The sequence below is a fragment of the Pantherophis guttatus genome, chromosome 4 (assembly GCF_059756535.1).
Source record: "Pantherophis guttatus breed Tessera chromosome 4, ASM5975653v1, whole genome shotgun sequence".
Lineage (NCBI taxonomy): Eukaryota > Metazoa > Chordata > Lepidosauria > Squamata > Colubridae > Pantherophis > Pantherophis guttatus.
This window is the reverse complement of record NC_142066.1, coordinates 64,279,647-64,301,070: the sequence shown is the minus strand read 5'-3', so window position 1 is coordinate 64,301,070 and position 21,424 is coordinate 64,279,647. Positions and strand designations below refer to the sequence as shown.

General features: G+C 44.2%; 1 protein-coding gene across 2 annotated transcripts in view; it reads right to left on the bottom strand.

Annotated features, from left to right (window-relative positions):
• The window catches only part of RPRD1A (regulation of nuclear pre-mRNA domain containing 1A), a 74,860-nt gene extending 69,925 nt beyond the window's left edge, over positions 1-4,935 (bottom strand). The window contains exon 1 of one of the 2 annotated variants that reach the window (XM_034416323.3): positions 4,115-4,935. In XM_034416323.3, the coding sequence (XP_034272214.1) occupies positions 4,115-4,148 (34 nt within the window). In that variant the 5' untranslated portion in view covers positions 4,149-4,935. The remainder of the gene's footprint in view (positions 1-4,114) is intronic. The other variant, XM_034416322.3, reaches the window with a different exon arrangement.
• Positions 4,936-21,424: the final 16,489 nt, after the last annotated feature.

Here is a 21,424-nt window from a genome sequence, read left to right as displayed (position 1 = left end):
GAAGAATGGCTGTATGCTGCTCAGTCTTTTGACTGGTTTTTCAACAACTTATATGCTTACATTTGTTGCAAATATATGTTATGTAATTTTCAAGTATAAATTAATTTTTAGCCCTTAATGTCACATAGAATAATTTAGTGCTATTCATGTTACATTAAAGTATAAATTTATGTCACATTAATTAATTTTAAATAACATAGTTGAACATATTTATTTCAATATACATTTTCAATATACATTTCTTATTTCAATATACATTTTCCAAGATTATCCTGTATTCAACAGGAGGCCAATATTACTAAAAACTACAGGAACTAATTTTTTTTTTAATGGAAACAATGGTCACTTGGTTGTCTCTGATGTTAAAATATATAGGAAAGAGTAGCTCTTCTATGTTGTATAAAGCCTCTACAGGTTTATTTAGATATACATATACTGAACTGGACATATTCCATTAAGAACACAAGTTTGTTTCTTACCAATTATCAGTATCAGTTGAGTTGTTTATGAACTGAGTGAGATTCAAATTTAGAAACAGAAATAGAAACACAGAACTGGAAGCGACCTTGGAGGTCTTCTTGTCCAACTCCCTTCTCAAGGCAAAAATCCTTATTCCATCCTGGAGAAATCCATCTTTTTTTGAAAATCTCCAGCGATGGAGCATCCACAACTCTGGAAGGCAAGTTGTTTCTTTGATTAATTGTTTTCACCGTTAAGAAATTTCTTAATTCCAGGGTGGGTCTCCCTCTTACAAGCTTCCACCCATTCCTTCTTGTCCTGCCCTCAAGTGCTTTGGAAAATAAATCAATCATCTCTTCTCTGGGACAGTCTTTCAAGTATTGGAACATGGCTATCATGTCACAACTAACCCTTCTGTTTGTTAAGCTAAACACATCTAGTTCCCTTAGCTGTTCCTCCAATGATTCAGTCTCCAAACCCCTTATAATATTTGCTGCTCTCTGCACTTTTTCTAGGGCCTCAGCATCTTTTTTGTACTGTGGTGACTAGAACTTGATACAGTATTCCAACTGCGGTCTACTAATGCAATGTAGAACAATACTTCTGGTATCACTTTTTGTGATCTTGATACTATTCCTCTGTTGATGCAGCCTAGGATTGTATTGGCTTTGACAACTGCAACACACTGCTGGCTCATGATCCACCAGAAAACCTGCTGGGTTTCCCCGAAAATAAGACCCAGTCTTATATTTTTTTGCCATCAAAAAAGGCACCAGGTCTTATTTTTGGGAGTGTCTTCCACTGATTCACCTTGCAATGGCGGCCCCAACAGCTCCACCCAGCAGGAGCCTGCTGCCGGCCCACTTCTTCTGCAGCAGCTTTTCACTTTCAGAGGCCTTCAGGAAAGATCTCTACAGCCAAGAAACGGCCTCTCGTTTGACACACGTGTCAACCTGGCCTCCATTTCGCCATCAGAGGCCCTTCAGGAAAGGCCTCTGCAGCCAATGACAGAGCTCCGGATTGATCCTGAAGGCAACGCACACAAGTGGTGGCAAATGGCTGCAGAAGTGGGCTGGCAAGGCAGGTGTCGGGATATGCGAAACCTGGTAAGTAGGGCAGGTCCACCCCCCCCCACCCTAGCTTAATTTTTACCCATGTATCTTGCCCCACCCCTGTAATGGACAGGGTCTTAACTAGGGCTTATTTGGGGGAGATAGGGCTTATATTAGGCACACATGAAAAAAATCAAGCTAGGGCTTACTTTCGGGGTAGGTCGTATTTTGGGGGAAACACGGTAGATCTCTCTCAAAGTTACTACTGTTGAGCCAGGTATTCTGGACCCACACATTTATTTTTTCCTGCCTATGTACAGGGACTTGTTTTTCTTTCCACTGAACTGCATCTTGTTGGATATGGCCCAATGCTCAATTGTCAAGATCCTTTTGAATTTTGAGTATCATCCAAAACGTTAGCAATTTTTCCCACCTTGGTGTCATCTGAAAATATGATGAGTAAACCTACGATCCCTTCACTTAGGTAATTTGTAAGGATGTTGAAGAGTACTTGAGGCACTCAACAACAGAACCTTGAGGTACTCCATATAGGCATGCATACATACATGGATGCGTTCTCTCTCTCTCTCACACACACACACTTACAACAGTTGTTTAGTGACCATTCATTATAACAGTGCTGTAAAAAGTGTCATGACCATTTTTCACACTTACGACCATTGCAGAATCCCCATGGTCACATGATCAAAATTCACATGCTTGGCAACTGGTTCATATATATGATAGTTGCAGTATCCCAGGGTCATGTGATCATTTTTTGCAAACGTCTGACAAGCAAAGACAATGGGGAAGCCAGAGTCACTTGACAACCACATTACTAATTTAAAAACTGTAGTGATTTACTTAATAACTGTGACAAGAAAGGCTGTAAATGGGGCAAAACTCATTAACTGTCTCGCTTAGCAATACAGATTTGGGGCTGAATCTTAGTTATAAATTGAGGATTACCTGTACACACACACGCACACACACACATATTCAAGCTATGGAAGTAGCTATTTTGTACTACTTGTATTTTGTCTTGCTATGCTAATTATACAATCATCTAGATATTGCAGATTGCACCTTCTGATTTAAAAGAATTCTACATATATGGGCTTTCTTATAGTACTCATCTATGAAATGCCTTCATCTAATTGAACTGATCTTATTAAAATTTAACATTTCAATGTCTACTTTTATACTGGATTACTTAAATATTATGCAATTGATCAGCAGTATTGAATGTTTCAGTGAAAATATTACTCTGGAATGCAATGCATTCAGATTTCCAATTTATGAGAAAAAAGCTTGTTAGAATTAAAAGTTTTGTTACCCCAAGTGAGTCTATAATATTATCTGTTATCAGATAATATAAATTGTGATGTGCTATTTTTAACTGTCCTTTAGCTATCAAAATCCTGCTGGATTAAAATGGAATATAGATCAGTAAATAGATAACATTAAAAAAAAGATTAGAAGATTTTTTTTGTTTTCCCAATAAAGTCAAATTTACCAATTATTAAATATGCGATGGGGTAATGTTAACTTCCTAGCAATAAGATGCTAAACTTACCTCTTCTGATCCCTGAGATCAATACTGGCTTGGTGAGCAAACTAATTTATTTAATTTTAAGTGAGCTACCACTCTCGTTTCTGCATTTGCAATATGAAGATTTCTGCATTTGCAACATGAGAATAGTATTATGATATTGTCTTTGGCCACAATTATAATTAAGGCAATAAAATGTTTAACACTCTGAACATAAAGGCAGTGTAATTTTTTTTCTCAACAGAGTATTTTCATTACTACTGCTGTATCACATTTTGTAAAAAAAAAATCCATTATGTTTCAACTTGCTATGTATGCACTGAATTTCATCAGATTTCTGTCAATGTTTTATTATATTAAGATTTATTCAATGGAATGATGTATAGCTGATTCTATTAAAGCAACAAAAAACAATACCAGCAAGCATGTGCCACCACTTTTATCTGAAAATATTCATCATTATCTATGATGTTCTACTTACACTTCTTATCAAGGCATCAGGTAACACTCCTCCAACTTTTTCTCTGTCCTTTCACATGGAAGAAACCTTTATGCCTAACAGTTCGCCTAAACAGTTTATTTTTCATATAATCATATAATGACAGTAACAGAGTTGGAAGGGACCTTAGAGATCATCTAGTCCAACCCCCTGTTCACGCAGGAGACCTATATTAAAGATTCGAACCGTCGACCTTTCTGATGGGCAAGCTCACTGAACCACCTAGCCAGGCTATTTTCATATTTTTCAAACATATTTTCAGCATATGTTTAACAGAATCAAATGCAATATAAACTTTAGCCTATCAGAATGTAAAAACAAACCTTGCCCCAAAACAAGTTGTACTTTTTCCCACCGCAGTCTATGCAATAGAAACTTAATATCCCTTGAGCTTAATGGATTGATAATAAAGTGGCCCCGGGTTCTAGGTGCATGTACTATTCTAAAATTCTAAATTTCTATGAACTATAACAAGGCACTCCGCTGTCTTAATTTCAGCGCACATAGACAAGATCACAGCAATACAACAGGGACTAAGGAAGAAAATCCTACTATTAATAAGGCTGTTAGGAAGGATTCCCGGCATGAAGAAGAAAAATCTTTCCTCGGTCTGTCTCCCTCGTGGCCTCGTGACACCCCGCCCCCTATCCGGGGGGGGGGGAAGGGCCCAGATCCGCAAGTATGCCAACCTCTGACAGTTTTTCCATTCTCTTCCCACGTCTTCTTTGAACCCTCCGCGTCCTCACTAGGCCGCGGCGGACAGCCCTCCAGGATTTAATCGACCAAGCGGACACAATATCAATACTTCCTATATCCGCAGTGGGAAAATCCAGTCCCCCTCTAAGGCTGAGGGGCTCAGGCTGAGCTCGGTTAGCCGATTCCCCTAGGATCACCCATTCGTCCCTCACCTTTGCGCAGTTCGCGCTCCCAGACGGTGACAATGAGCGGCGAATGCTTTCGGTGATGGATAAGCCACAGACTCAGTGTCTGGACACTTTGCTGAGAATTGCTTAGCTCCGACAATTTCCTCTCCAGCGCCGATTCTGAGAAAGCAGACATAGCCGCTCTATCCTTTCTCCCAATTTCGGACCTTCTAAGGTGAATGAACGTTGCGATAAGCAGATCGCGTACGCTAACGTATCTCAAACAAAATGGCGGCTACTCTGCCTGTCGAACCGCAGAGGCACGCCTTTTGCGCAACATCACTAAGCGAGACATGTGCTAGAGAGCGTTACAAAAAAGAAATAACCGTAGTCCGTTTTAAAAACCCCAGTTCCAAAAAAGGGAGCGTGGTCTGTTAAGGGTTTTCTTAGTATGGTAAACCAAATTGCACAAAAAGACGCAGCTTTCCAAAGGAATCAGAACACACACATGAAGCAGCGATATTTTCATTGCAGCTGCTTTTTGTCTTGGCTTTCCTTCTGTACACCACAAATTGTCCTGAATTCTGCACTAACTTTTTCTATTTTCATGGAGTCGCCAGTCAGCGCAAATTGACTTAAGATATAAACTGACTAATAGTCTTTATTTGTGCATCCAATAGAGACTACTGTGGGCCACAGAGGATGGACTTTGTAATACTTGAAACATGGTTTTTGTAGTACTGTTCCACTGATTAATTAACAGGTTTTCTTGTATTTTAAATTTGCTTTTTCAATTGCACTGCTAATAATTTTCCATAAATCTTAACTTTCAAGAAAAGGCCTCTCTGAAACCAGGACTGGCAGGAGAGCATTCAATACATTGTAGATAAACAGTTTCAGTTTTAACTGTTCTCAAGCCTCCGTGAACAAAGAAAATAGTCAAGTCAACCTTGAGAAGCGGGATAATGTATCTTACCCAAATCCATTTTGATGTTTTCCATTTGCAAATGTTTCTTTTACTTTTATTCCAAATACAATGCTTTTTTCTATGGCTATACACACTTTATTGAATGTTGTAATTCTTGTGATGTAACTGAACAGATGACTATCTCTAAACCAATTAATTTATGCTTTTACGTTCTTTGTTATGCTAACTATAAAAGTAATCCATTCATAAAATCCATTTCTGGGGATTCTCTGTTTCATAGAGTAACAGTGATGATGTTTCTCCTTAGTGACCAATTCTTTTCTTTTGCTTCACAAGAACAAAAGTGGCAAAGCCAATTGCTGGCTAAAAGAAACGAGGTTTTTGTAGAAAAAAACATCTACTTATAAGAAAGAGGTTGTGGGAGCATCATCACTGGAGGCTTTCAAGAAGAGATTGGACTGCCATTTCTCAGAAATGGTGTAGGGTCTCCTGCTTGGGTGAGGGGTCCCTTCCAATTTTGTTAATCTGTGTCTGTAACCATAAAATCCAGTTATAAATGGTAAATTGTTGAACAGCCAACAGTAGATGCTTTTGCTTACTTTGAACCTTACATTAATAGATCTGATAAACACATTGATTGTTGCTCCCTTTCTCTACTTTTTTACCAATAACTCAACAGATTCAGTTCTCCAGTTTGAAAGGACCTAGCCCAGGGTTCTTGAACTCGAATTGCTGGGACCAGCCTACCAGTCATCAATATATAATGGGAATCCAATACAGGACTATTACACCATCTAAGGTAGGCCATTCTTTACAGCCTCCAAACTGCAGCAAGTAGGAGAGGCAGCAAAGGAAGAAGTAAGTTTTGGTTATACCCAAGATAACATAACAATGTGGGTCAGGAGCAAACTTGTCTCTTTGCCTACCCCACCCAGACATGAAACCCATTCTTTTAAGCGCAAGTTGAACTCAGTTTGACTGAGATTCAAAAGCTGAAAACCCATTACCTGTAGTTGTTTTCTACCTCTGGCCTATTCCAAAGCCCATTGTGAATGGCAGAGGGCCACATGCAACCCATTTGGCCTTTCTTTGAAAACCCTGACCTAACTATTTATACAATTGTGGTAGTATATGCAATCACATATTTTTTATATGATTCTCTGATTAGTTGCATACACACACGTGTGTGCGTGTGTGTGTGTGTATATACACCCCCACACACACATATACACACAGATATCTATCAATCAATCTATCTATCTATCTATCTATCTATCTATCTATCTATCTATCATATTATATATTATAAAAATATAAACAAATATAACCCCCCAAGCACATCTTAGATCTGACCAACCACTGCCTATCCAACACATACTTCATCTATAATGGACAGAAATACAAACAAATAGAAGGACCACCCATGGGATCACCCATCTCACCTGTCATTGCCAACCTCTATATGGAATACTTTGAAACCCAAGCTCTAGAAAAATCTGATCACAAATCCAAACTCTGGCTCAGATATGTAGATGACACCTTCATAATCTGGCCACATGGGAAAGAAAAACTGGACAACTTCCTCACACACCTCAACAGCCTACACCCCAAAATACAGTTCACCATGGAAACAGAAGTGAACAACCAACTTCCCTTCCTGGATGTCTTAGTCTACAGAAAATCCAATGGCTCCCTAGGACACACTATCTACCAGAAGAAAACACACACAAACCGCTATCTGCACGCACTCTCACACCACCACCCTGCCCAGATCAACTCTGTAGCCAAGACACTCATTTCCAGAACAAAACGCTTAGCTGACGAACAACACCTAAAAACCGAACTACACACTCTCACTAACGTACTAACATCCAATGGATTCCAAAGAAATAAGATCACCAACCTAATCTAAAAAGAAACCCCCACTAAAATCCAAAACAGAGAACAAGAAAACGGCAAAGCCCTCCTCTCATACATAAAAGGCACCACAGACAGAATAAGCAAAATCCTCCACAAACATAACATCAAGACAGCATTCTGCACAAACCGAAAAATATCCACCATCCTAAGGAACCCCAAAGACAAAATTGAGTTAGAAAATCAAGGAGTATATGAAATCCCATGCACCGCCTGCCCCACCACATACATCGGACAAACCAACAGACGAATAAGTGCACGCATAGAAGAACACAAGAACTCAGTCAGAAAAGAGGAACCAACTTCTTCCCTGGTCCAACACCTTAAAGCCACAGGACATGATATTGACTTTAAAAAGACCAGAACTATCGCCAAAACTGAATACTTTAACAACAGAATAATCAGAGAAGCCATCGAGATAGAAAAACGCCCACACAGCATGAACAAACAAGACGATACCTCCCGCCTATCAGCCATTTGGAAACCCGCCCTTATTGACAAACGAGTCCCTAACACGACGAATGACACCAGACCCACACTCACGAGAGCCACACAGGATGTCACCACCACACATCCACGCAGAAAGCAGACTCAAACCCACACTGATAATGAGCCACGACCAAGGACCAGAAGCCAGACCGCAGCTGCATCATTAGCCACTTTAAACCCCTCCAATCTATACATGAAGCAGACTGACACCCACCATGAAGAGCTCTCATGGCCACAAACACGAAGCCAAACAACAACGCAGCTCACCAGCTCAAATCCCCCTGCAACTCAGACTAAGCTGAGCACAACCAAGCCCCCACCCAAACAGAACACACCCCCAGCCAATCAGAGCACAACCAACCCCCCATCCAATCAGAGCACAGCCAAGCCCCTAACCAATCAGAACATACCTCCACCCAATCAGAACACAGCCAAGTTCCCACCCAATCAACTCACACCCCCACTAGCAGTTAAAAGGAAGAGACAGCTGCGATCTCACATTGCTCCTGGAAGCACGAAGCTGAGAACACCAGCCTGAAGATGACGAATGAGACTTCGTCGAAACGTTGCCAAGACACTTCCAATTTTACGTGGGAGAAGACCCGAATAACCAAAGACCCACATCTCTATCTCTATCTCTATCTCTATCTCTATCTCTATCTCTCTCTCTCTCTCTCTCTCTCTCTCTCTCTCTCTCTCTCTCTCTATCTATCTATCTATCTATCTATCTATCTATATAATATTAATTTTAGCCATTGTCTGTCTACTGCAGGATGAAGGCCTCTTCCACATGTGTCCAACCAATACAGTCCTGAGCTTTCTTTTGCCACTTGGGCCTGCAATACTTGCTGATGTTAATCCATCTTGTTTTAGGTCTCTTCTTGTACACTTTCCATTCTATGACTGCCTTGGTCCACCTGCCATCAGTTCTTCTTTTTATGTGACCTGTCCATTTCCATTTCAATTCTTTTACTCTCTTGATGATATTGCATACTTTTGTTTGTTCTCTAATCCATGTGTAGGTCTTTTTATGTTGTCTTGTAGCTTTTGTATTGATTATGAGGCTGGTGTCCGTGTTTCACCATCATATGTTAGAGCAGGTAGCAAACACTGATCAAAAACTTTTCTCTTGAGGCATTTGGGAAGGTTGTTCCTGAAAATTATGCTTACCTTGCTGAATTTCTGCCAACCACATTTAACACACCATTTTCTTTTATTGTATCATCTTCCATTGAGATATGTTGGCTAAGGTAAATGTAATAATCTACTATGTCTAATTTTTCTCCAGATATATATTTTTTGCTGAATTTATTAAACATAACCTGGCTCTGTTTTAGGTTTATTTTTAAGCCAAATCATTCTCCTATTTTGTGCAGCTATTGTATGTGTCTTTGTTTTATACATATAAAACAGTACAATAGAACCTCTGGTCACGAACGCTTTTGACCACGACCAAATCGGGGTCCGACCAAAAAATTCACTATTTTTTTTCTTGCGGCCGATTTCCCCTTCCACACCATTTTTTTTTGTAAGCGCCAAATTTCCAAAATTAAGTTTGGGCAACCAAATCGGTTTGCAACCAAAATTATGGAACGAATTATGGTCGTGACCAGAAGTTCTACTGTATAAAAAAGAGAAAGTTAATGCAAACATGGGATCCATCGGTAACTGGGAGTTTTTTATATAAATATATATATATATTATATATAAAACTCCCAGTTACCGATGGATCCCATGCTTGCATTAACTTTCTCTTTTTTATACTGCATTGCAATCTATGCACTGTATGACCCTTTCATTAAAATAAGTAAAATTAAATATTTGTGTAAGAATTACCTAGTTTTACATAAACATTAATGTTGCAATTTTAATATTTTTAATATTATGATAGGATTTGAGTCTGAATATGTATACTTGAGTGCCATGAATTTGTTTGGTTTTGAATTCCAAACTATTCCTTACCTTTCTGGTGTTCTTCTCCTAATGAACTCTCAGTGCCCAGTCAGCATGTTTATTAATCTATTTCTTGGGAGAGGACTTGACCCTCAATGAGAAGAATCTTGACAGACTTGAGCATTGAGCCCTATCTAACAAGATGTAGTTAATGGAGAGAAAAGCAGGGGCTTGTATTTAGGCAGAAAAAAAACATGCACAGCTATACAATAGGCAATACGGCACAGTACAGTACAATGCAAAACAGACCTATAGGTCAACAGTAATGAATGCAAAAGAGATCTTGTTATGCTAGTGGATCATCACTTAACTAGCCAGCAGTGTGCTGGCTGGATCATCACTTAACCAGCCAGCAGTGTGCTGTAGCTGCCAAAAAAAGGCAATGTAGTCCTGAGCTGCATTAACAGAAGGATAGCATCAAGTTCATGACAAATGATAGTATTGCTCTACATTGTACTATTGAGGCCACATTTGGAATGCTGCCTCCAATTCTGGTCACCACATACAAAAAAGATGCTGGGTAGAGTACTAGAAAGAGTACAAAAAAAGCAACAAAGATAAGAGGTCTAGAGACCAAACTGTATGATCAACCGTTAAGGGAACTAGGTATCTATCCTAAAAAAGAGAAGGATTAGGAGCTATTGATAGCTATTTTCCAGTACTTGAGGGGCAGTCACAAGGAGGAGAGGATGCATTTTATTCATCTGAGGACAGGATAAGAAGCAATGGATGGAATCTCATTAAAGAGAAATCCGATCTGGAACTATTGAGAAATTTATTAACAATGGAACAATGATCAGTGGAACAACTTGCCTCCCAGAGTTGTGGGTGCTCCATAGTAGAGATCTTTTAGAAAAGAATGGACAGCTATTTGACTGAGATGCAATAAGGTCTCCTGCCTTGAACAGGGGGTTGGACTAGAGGACTTCCAAGTTCCTTCCAGCCCTATGAATGATTCTATGAATATACTGTTACAGCAGTGTAGCACCTATTTGTATCATAGTGGCCATGAAACCACTAGATGGCACTCAAGAACCTTTAAAAAAATTAAGTGTAATGGCCAATTTGAAGTGTCTAGACAGATTAATATGAACCAGATTTACATCCTTGTATCTTAATATGGTGCTCTTCCTCATTGAATCATGGACTTACAAGAGAGCATTAAGGCTACTGAGTCCATAAAGTACCCCCAACAGACGGACATGGTTAATACACTTAAACATATAATAAGTTGACTTTGTATAAATATACAAAAGTATGAAGGCTATTGCTTAACGCATTGTAAGCCACCCTGAGTCTCCGGAGAAGGGCGGCATATAAATCAAATTTAAAAAAAAAAAAAAAAAACATAAAACAGAACTGTGAAAATTAAGTGTTCAGCAGAGTGATGGCATGATGAAAAAAACCTTTCTCTGTGTCTAGATTTTTCCCCTGTGCCATTACTCTGCTGAACATCTAATTCCCACAGCACTGTGTTAGGTGTGTGTGTGTGTGTGTGTGTGTATGTATGTATATATATATATATATATATATATATATATATATATATATATATATATATATATATATATATATATACAGTTTGATTTATATGCCGCCCTTCTTCAGAGACTCAGTGCGGCTTACAATGCGTTAACCAATAGCCTTCATACTTTTGTATATTTATACAAAGTCAACTTATTGCCTCCACAAACTGAGTCCTCAATTTACCTACCTTAGAAAGGATGGAAGGCTGAGTCAACCTTGAGCCTGGTGAGATTCAAATTTACAGTAATTGCAGATAGCTGGTGTTAATCATAATGCTAGCAGTCTGCTGAGCCACTAGGCTCATATTTACCCATGTGGTAGGCTGCATTGCTATTATCCTTTACATATTCTCATTTCTCATCCTTTCTCATCTTCTCATCTTTCCTACTATCTTCTCCTATTGGTATCTCCTGATTTCTCATGTTGTTTGTATCTTATGATTAAATATTGTAACTATGATTTATGATCTATGACCCATCACTTCGCTGTTTGTATGTATAATGAGAGCTTATACACTGATGACAAATTCCTTGTGTGTCCAATCACACTTGGCCAATCTATTCTATTCTCCCTTGCGCTGCTAAGAGAGTCCATTGCATGAGAGTCCATTGCAGCTGATTGGCCAGAGACTGAGTTAAAATTTGAATAAGCATGCCCTCACTTCCTGCGTAGCTCCAGTTTAATAACTCAGTCTGGCCTTGAGACACATATTCAGCTTTGCTCCATATTTGGATTTTCTAACCAGCTGAATTGGAGACCTTTACTTCACTCTTTTCTCTGAATATTTTGGAGTTTTGAAATACTGAGACTGCGGGGGCCGTTTCGCTCGCGCGTGGCTTCAGCGCCACTCAGCTGAGCCGCGGCTTCGTCAGAAGCGCTCCAGTTGCCATTTTCAGCGATCTTCGTTATCAGCAAGGAGCAATCGCTGCTACCAGAGATGGAACAAGGATTGTGTCTTTCAATTGTGAGTTGCACGAGGGAGCGTGGGAGAAGCTGTGGTGTTGGCTTCGCGCTTTGGGATCGAGATCAGCTCCATGTTGTCGGAGCTTAGCTCTCCCCTACATAGACACCTCACTGGAAAAGGGATCGACCATTTTGTGGTGATTTATTTCAGGGCAGTTTGCGAAGCTGTGTTGTCAGCTTCCATTGCTGGGCAGATTTGGATAGCCTGGAGTTGTTCTATTGGCTCCCTGTTTTATGCCCATTGTCACTCTAGCGCTTTTAGAGCTGTGTGGTCAGCTCTGCGCTATTTGATCATTGGAATTTTGGCTATTGTGGACCTGTTCTGTCTGGTTCCCTGCCATTTTGTTATAAACGCAAGGCTTGAGGAGCTGCTGTGCCAGCTCCAGTCCTCATTATCATTGGCTCCAGTCCTCATTATCATCTCTCCTCATTATCATCTCTCATTATCATCTCTCCTGTGCTGTCAGCTCTGCTCCATTTTCTGCAGAACTTCTCTCAATTTTAAAGTTCTCCTGCCTCTTCTGCTGTCTGTTTGCCTCTTATTAGTCATTTCACTGACTTGGGTTTTATTTTATTCATAGTTGCCTGGCATTTCTAACGTGCTCATTATCTTTTGTGGCACTTCCATCAAGATGGCCGATCGCAGCCGTTCTCCCTCCCACAGGTCCAAATTCCCTCCTCCTCCCAAACACAAAAGCAGCTCTAAAGCTAAAACTCCTTCCACTAAGACCAAATCTTCCGCTGCGGAAAGGGATGCCAAGAGGAGACATCTGGTCCCGGACAAGCAGTTTGACAGGGCCCAGAAGAGAGTGCAACCTCATGACTCTCTTTCTCTACCTAGGCCAACCACGGAGCCGGAATCTTCTACTCCGGTCCATCAAGATCAGAATTCATGGTCCCCTGATGTCTCCAACCAGGGGCAAGAGAACCAAGCGGTAGTTAGGGAGGTTTTTTCGGATCATCCATCTACCATGTCAGAACCGACCAGACTGCCTAGGGTCAGCAAACCATCTGTCATCTTCACTCCAACCTCAGCTGGACTCTGTTCAGAAGAGAACCAAAGTTACAGCATACCACAGGAAATGTGCGATCTCATCGCACAAACTGTAGCCAGAGGCATCTTGGCTCCCTTGTCAACATCTGCCCACAATCCAAGAGCTTCCCATGCTTCCTCCCACTTGGACAGCGACTTCTCTAGGGAAGCCCATTCTCCCTCCCCCTCCCACTACAGTGAACAATCACTTATGGATGAAAGCGAGGCCTTTGATCATAATCTTTCTGGGCATCGGGAAGTTTCAGCTGACAGACCACGTTCCACTGGTCTATTCCTTCATGAGATGTTCAAAACCTTATTGCTTAAGGCAAAGATTACGCCCAATATGGGGGTCACCTTGAGTACTTCAGAGGTGCCTTCGACTTCCCGTGACTCTAACACTCTGCTCTTTCCTGAGGCAGTCACGACAGGAAGCTATACACCGTGGAACAGGAGCTTGAAGACCTTCTTAAGCTTCCAGTAGTCGATGTTCCCTTAGCTAGACTCACCTCTCCTAGCATCCTTCCTTCGGGTGCAGCTGAGGGGCTGCGCACAGAAGACAGGAGAGCGGAGACCTCAGTCCGCAAGATCCATTAGGCTGCCACCTGGGCTATCAAATTGGCCACGGCGGCCTCCTTTTTCACCAGGACTTTTCTTATCTGGCTTTGTGAGATGCAGGCTAGGGTGTCCCCTGATGACTCCCGCCTACATCAGGACATCAATAAGTTGATTGCCGCTATGGAATATTCCGCTGATGCTACACTAAACTCTGCGAAGTTCACCTCCTGTGCCCTTGCCTCAAACGTAACATCCAGATGCGTTCTCTGGCTGTGCCATTGGCAAGCGGACATGCAGACCAAGTGGCGTTTGGCAGCAGTGCCCTTCAAGGGTGTATCCCTCTTTGGGGAGGCCCTGGACCTGATCCTCGTCGAAGGTAGGGATAAGAGGAAGGTCCTCCCATATACCTCCAGAAGGCCTGACAGGCGATCTGACTTTCCTTATCAGAGGCAGTCCTTTCAGTCCTCAGATCCTGGGTTCCCATCCCCGGCCTATCAAAGAGCCTTCAACCAGCCACCCGACAGGACCCATGACAGGCAACCTTTCCAGGAGCGTGCCAGACAGTCCCAGTCTAAGCATCCCTTCAGAGGCGCCACCTCCTACCTTTTCCAGAGAAATAAGTGAGTCCTCAGATCAGGGCCCCATCAGAGGTCATCTTGCCAATTTCTCATCCGCTTGGTGCCTAATGACCACCGATGCCTGGGCTCTTCAGACGGTTTCCCTCGGGGTCACTCTAGAATTTGTATCTACACCTCCTCGGAGGTTCATCCGCTGTTCCCCCTCCATGGACCCCATCAAGAGAGCTCTGATGGAAGCCAAACTTCATCACTTACTGGCCATTCAGGCCATCGAACTAGTGCCTCTGGAGCATAGGGGTTCTGGCTTCTATTGGATCATCTTCTTGGTCCAGAAGAAATCAGGGGGGGGCAGCAGAGCCATATTGGATCTGAAGCGCTTGAATGTACATATATGGTATCGATGCTTCAAGATGCATTCTTTGCACAGCATTCTGGCAAGCATCAGACTCAGAGATTATTTGTCATCCATAGATCTCCGAGAGGCCTATCTCCACATTCCCATCAGACTATCTCACCAGAGATTCCTCCGATTCTTCTATAACAGGGTCCACTTTCAGTACATGGCCATGTCCTTCGGCCTCTCTTCCGCCCCACACACCTTCACCAAGCTCCTGGACATGATAGCTGCTTGTTTACAGGCCTCACCAATCAGATTACAGTGTTATCTGGATGATATATTAATTCAATCTTCCTCATTCCAACAGGCAAAACTCGATCTCCAGATGATGATCAACGTCCTCCAGGAGCATAGTTTCACCATAAATTGGGAGAAAAGTCATCTCACGCCCTCCACCGAACTTGTTCATCTAGGAGCATGCATTTGCATCTTGTCCAGCCAGGTGTTCCTTTTACAGGAAAGGCTAACCAACATCCAAGCCACGGTGCAACATGGTGGTAGTCATCCTAGTTGCTCTCTCAAAAAGGTGCCACTGCTTCTACTGTCACAATTGTTGGGCTAGATGATTTCCTGCTTGGCCATCATTCCGTGGGCGTGGCTGCATTCACGGCTCCTTCAGTGTCTTCTGTTGCCCAGTCAAAAATCAGGTACCAGCAACACCAGTATCACGGTCTTGGTTCCCCCAAAGGTCCTCGAGTCCCTAACTTGGTGGACGTCATCGGCCCTGACAAGGGGTTGTCTCTTTCAAGATCCCCAGCGTCTAGTTCTAGTTTTTACCACATAGACGCCAGCATGTTTGGATGAGGTGTGCATCTCAACAACCAGGTTACTCAGGGGCAATGGTCATCCAGCGACCTTCGAAACGACATCAATTGGCTGGAGCTACGGGCTGTGCATCTCGTGCTACAACACTTCAAACATCAATTGTTGGGCCACCACGTGTTGATCTGAACAGACAATGTCACGGTGAAGGTTCACGTGAACAGGCAAGGGGGAACTCGCTCCCTGATCCTGATGTGAGAGGCTGCGGACCTGGGTCTGTGGGCGGAGAAGCATCTTCTTTCTCTAACAGTAGAACACATCTTGGGAGTCTCCAATACTCGTGCCAACTGGCTAAGCAGAACGACTATTGACACAGCGGAGTGGCAATTTTACCCCAGCCTCTTTCAACAAATCACGACATAATTTGGCCATCCACAGGTCGATCTGTTTGCCAGCCCAAGGAATGCTCAGGTTCCTCAATTTTTCACCAGGTTCCGGACACCGGAGGCAGAAGGGACCAACGCTGTCCATTGCAGGTGGCCGCAGTTCCTCCTCTACGCTTTTCCTCCGATGCCTCTGATCCCACGGGTCATACGGAAGATTTTAGAGGAGATGGCGGTAGTCATCCTAGTTGCTCTGTACTGGCCCCGCAGGGCATGGTTCATGAGCCTTTCCATCTCGGAGCCTTGGAGAATCCCTCCAGATCAGATCTCACTGCATCAGGGAGCCGTCTCTCACCTGGAACCCCAATGGTTCCAGTTAGCTGTCTGGCTCTTGAGAGGGACAACCTGAGGAGAGAGCACTTTTCCACCAAAGTGATATCTACTCTACTGGCATTCAGTGACCATCTACAACCCGAATATACGAAGCAACCTGGTCTTCGTTCTGTCATTGGTGTTCCAAATTGGGGATTATCCCTACCAAAGCGTCCATTCCACAGGTTCTGTACTTCCTCCAAGCAGGGTTAGAGACCGGCCTGGCCCTCAACATTCTGTGCCGAAAAGTCATGGCCTTGGCCACCATCCTCAAGTTCAAGGGTCACTGCACACTGTCCCGGCATCCACGGATTTGTGGATTTTTACGGGGGGCGTCCAATCTCTGTCCCCCCACCATTCACAGGTATCCTTCCTGGGACCTCAGCCTCATTCTTCAAGCTTTGACTGATTCCCCTTTCGAACCTCTGTCTTCCGCCAGTCTCAAGTTCCTGACCTTCAAGGTGACCTTCCTTGTCGCTATTACCTCTGCTCGTCGAGTGTCTGAGATTGCGGCCTTTTCAGTGCGCAAGGACTTGTGCATCTTTCATTCTGACCGTGTCATATTGCGGATGGATCCCACATTCCTTCCAAAAATCAACATCTGGTTTCACAGGGCCCAGGAAGTTGTGTTATCTGATTTCTGTCCCAACCTAAGCATCCCAGTGAACGCCACTGGCACACTCTCAATGTTCGCAGGGCCTTGAAGAAGTACGTGAACAGGACTGCTCCCTTCCAGAAATTGTTTCCTTCCAACCCAGCTCCCTTGGCAACAAAGTTTCCTCTTCCACTGTGGCACGTTGGATCAAGGCCTGCATTTCTATGGCATATGGACAGATGAACAAACCTCTTCCGGGCCATATCACGGCACATTCCACATGTAGGGCGGCTACCACCGCCGCTTGGGCCAACCAGGCGCCTCTTCTTGAGATCTGCAGGGCGGTTACCTGGGCGACTCCTTCGCCCTTCATTCGTAATTACAAATTGGATATCTTTGCATCGGCCGAAGCATCCTTTGGTCTCAGAGTACTGCAACAGGTTCTTCCTGCAGAGTCAACATTTGGATCTGCTTCTTCCCACCCTGGGGATATTTAGCTTGGGTATATCCCATGCAATGGACTCTCTTAACAGCACAAGGGAGAAGAGACATTGGACTTACCCTGAATGTTCTTTCTTCTTGTGCTGCATGAGAGTCCATACCCTCCCTGTATTGGGGGTCCAGGACTTCTGTTAACTCTGTTTCTTTCAAGTTTCTGTTTCTTCAGATCCAGACTTTCATTATCAAACTGGAGCTATGCAGGAAGTGAGGGCATGCTTATTCAAATTTTAACTCAGTCTCTGGCCAATCAGCTGAGGATAATACCCATGCAATGGATTCTCACGCAGTGCAAGGAGAAAGAACATTCAGGGTAAATCCAATGTCTATTCTATTCTATTCTGTTCTATTCTATTCTATTCTATTCATTTTCCCATTGATACATTTGTATATTATAAAATATTTTATCCTATTTTATTGTACAGTCTTGTTCTTCTATATCATATTTCAGCAACAGGTTATACATTTTAGCAATAACATCTTCATAATTAGTACAACATTCTATTTCAAACTCAGTCTTTAAAAAAAAATCTCATGTTTATAAATAACGTAGGCTGCAAATTTACCTAATACCCTTTCTCCCTCCTATTTTCCACCCAACAACAACCCTGTGAGGTGAGTTGTTCTGATAGAGATTGACTCACTCAAAATCACCCAATTATCTTTCATGCCCAAGGTGGGACTAGACTAGAACTTATAGTTTACTTGCCTGGTACCATATTGACTTTACCAAACTGGCTCTTACTTTGTTTAAAACCAACCCTCTCCCAAAACACACATACAAAATACAATCCTATTTTGAAAAGGGAAAGGAAGGGAAGGTTGCTGATGCTTGCTCTGAGATTCTCACAAGGAAGTTTAATGGAGAAGCTGGCAGGAAGTTATTTCTGGTTCCACTGCTTTTTTGCCTGCCCTTAGTCTTTCTGTTTCTTTGTTTAGGCAACGAAAATCTCTGAAATGTTAACAGAATAATAGAGTTGGAAGGGGCCTTGGAAGTCTTCATCCAACTCCCTGCTCAAGTGAAGATCTATACCATTTCAGACAAATGCCCAGTTTCTTTCTAAAAGCATCCAGTGATGGAGCACTCAGCTTTTCAAAAGCAAGCCATTCCACTGGTTTATTCTGTCATTGTTCTGTCATTTCTCCTTAGTTCTACCCTGTTTTCCCCAAAACAAGACATCCCCTGATAATAAGCCCAATCGGGTTTTTGAGCGCACAGCAATAAGGCCAAGTGCTTATTTCAGGGTTCAAAAAAATATAAGACAGGGTCTTATTTTCGGGGAAACAAGGTAGGTTGCTCTTGTCCTTGATTAGTTTCCAATCATTGCTTCTTGCCTTGTATTCTGGTACTTTGGAAAATACATTTATTTATTTATTTATTATTTATTATTTAAATTTCTATATCGCCCTTCTCCAGAGTAGGACTCAGGGCGGTGAACAGTCAGAATAAAAAACAATACATACAAAATTTAAAAACAATTTAAAATAATTAAATATTATTGGCCGTAAATTAAAATAACCCAATTTAAAATCAATTTAAAATTAACTCAAGCCAGCCCCGCTAATTGAAATAAATGGGTTTTCAGGGCCCGACGAAAAATCCGGAGGTCTGTTATTGTACGTATCTCTGGGGGGAGGTTGTTCCAGAGGGTGGGCGCTGCCACAGAGAAGGCTCTCCCCCTGGGGGTCGTCAGCCGACATTGTCTGGCGGACGGCACCCTGAGGAGGCCCACTCTGTGTGAGCGTACTGGCCGGTGGGAGGCTATTGGTGGCAGAAGGCGGTCTCGTAAGTACCCCGGCCCTAAGCCATGGAGCGCTTTAAAGGTGGTCACCAACACCTTGAAGCGCACCCGGAAGACCACCGGGAGCCAGTGCAGCTCGCGCAGGAGAGGTGTTATGTGGGAGCGCCTCATCGCCCCCATAATCCCCCGCGCGGCCGCGTTCTGGACCAGCTGGAGCCTCCGGGTGCACCCCAGGGGGAGCCCCATGTAGAGAGCGTTGCAGTAGTCCAGGCGGGAAGTGACGAGTGCTTGAGTGACTGTGCGTAGGGAGTCCCGATCTAGAAAGGGGCGCAACTGGCGTTTCAGGCGGACCTGATAAAAAGCCCCCCTGGCCATGGCCGTCAAATGATCTTCCAAAGACAGCCGTGCATCCAGGAGGACGCCCAAGTTACGAGCCCTCTCCGTGGGGGCGAGTGATTCGCCCCCAATAGCCAGCGATGGCGTCAGCTGGCTATATCGGGACGCCAGAATCCACAGCCACTCGGTCTTGGAGGGGTTGAGTCGGAGCCTGTTTCTCCCCATCCAGGCCCGCACGGCCTCTAGGCACTGGGACATCACTTCAAGGGCATCGTTGGGGTGGCCTGGGGTGGAGATGTACAGCTGGGTGTCATCAGCGTACTGATGGAACTCCACCCCGAAGCCACGGATGATCTCACCCAGCGGCTTTACATAAATGTTGAACAGAAGGGGCGAGAGGACCGACCCTTGTGGCACCCCACAAGCAAGGTGCTTCGGGGTCGACCGCTGCCCCCCTGTCAACACAGATTGCGACCGGTCAGAGAGGTAGGAGAACCACCGCAGAACGGTGCCCCCCACCCCCAACCCCGCCAACCGGTGCAACATGATACCATGGTCGATGGTATCAAAAGCCGCTGAGAGGTCTAACAGGACCAGGATAGAGGAGCAACCCCTATCCCGAGCCCTCCAGAGATCATCCACCAACGCGACCAATGCCGTTTCCGTGCTGTGCCCAGGCCGGAAGCCGGACTGGAGCGGATCTAGATAGACAGCTTCATCCAGGTACCGGGGAAGCTGTTGCACCACCACACTCTCAACAACCTTCGCAACAAAGCGAAGGTTGGAGACTGGACGATAGTTAGCCAAAACAGCCGGATCCAGAGAGGGCTTCTTGAGGAGGGGCCTCACAACCGCTTCTTTCAAAGCGGCCGGCAGGACCCCCTCACTCAAAGAAGCGTTAACAATCTTCTGGAGCCAGCCTCGTGTCACCTCCCGGGAAGCCAGTACCAACCAGGAGGGGCACGGGTCCAATAAACATGTGGTTGCGTTCAGCCGTCCCAGGACCCTGTCCATGTCCTCGGGAGCCACAGGATCGAACTCCCCCCAGATAACACTCTCAAGACCTGCCTCAGTCATCCCGTCCGGACATACCCAGTCAGAGGCCAGCCCTTCCCGAATCTGAGCGATTTTGTCATACAGATACTGCACAAAGTCCTCAGCTCGGCCCTGCAAGGGGTCATCCCGCACTTCCAGATGGAGGAGGGAGCAGGTCACCCTAAACAGGGCGGCCGGGCGATTATCTGATGACGCGATAAGAGCAGCAAAATAGCTAGATTTCGCCGCTTTTATCGCCACTAGGTAGGTCTTAATATGAGACCTCACCAGTGTTCGGTCGGATTCGGAGCGGCTGGTCCTCCAACTACTCTCCAGGCGTCTTTTCCGGCGCTTCATCTCCCTAAGCTCCTCGGAGAACCAAGGAGCTAGGTGAGTTCGGTGCCGGGTCAGAGGCCGCAAAGGCACGACACGGTCCAAGGCCCCGGCAGCCGCACTATCCCAGGCGGCCACCAGGTCTTCAGCCGAGTCATGAGCCAGAGTCTCAGGAAATGGCCCAAGCTCCATCTGGAACCTATCAGGGTCCATCAGGCGCCTGGGGCGGAACCACCTGGTCGGTTCCGCCTCCCTGCGGCGGGGTGCAGCGGTTAGAAAGTCCAGTCGAAGGAGCGAGTGGTCAGACCATGACAAGGGTTCGATGGCTATATCCCCTATATCAAGGCCACTCAACCACTGACCAGAGACAAAAACTAAGTCCAGAGTGTGTCCCCCTGTGTGAGTGGGGTCATGAATTAACTGAGTAAGGTCCATGGCCATCATGGAAGCCATGAACTCTCGAGCCACCTCAGACGTTTCACCGATAGATGGCAGGTTGAAATCCCCCATAATAACAAGTCTGGGGGTGTCCACCGCCACCTCGGCTATAACGTTAAGCAGCTCGGGCAGGGCCGTTGCCACGTGGCAGGGAGCCAGGTA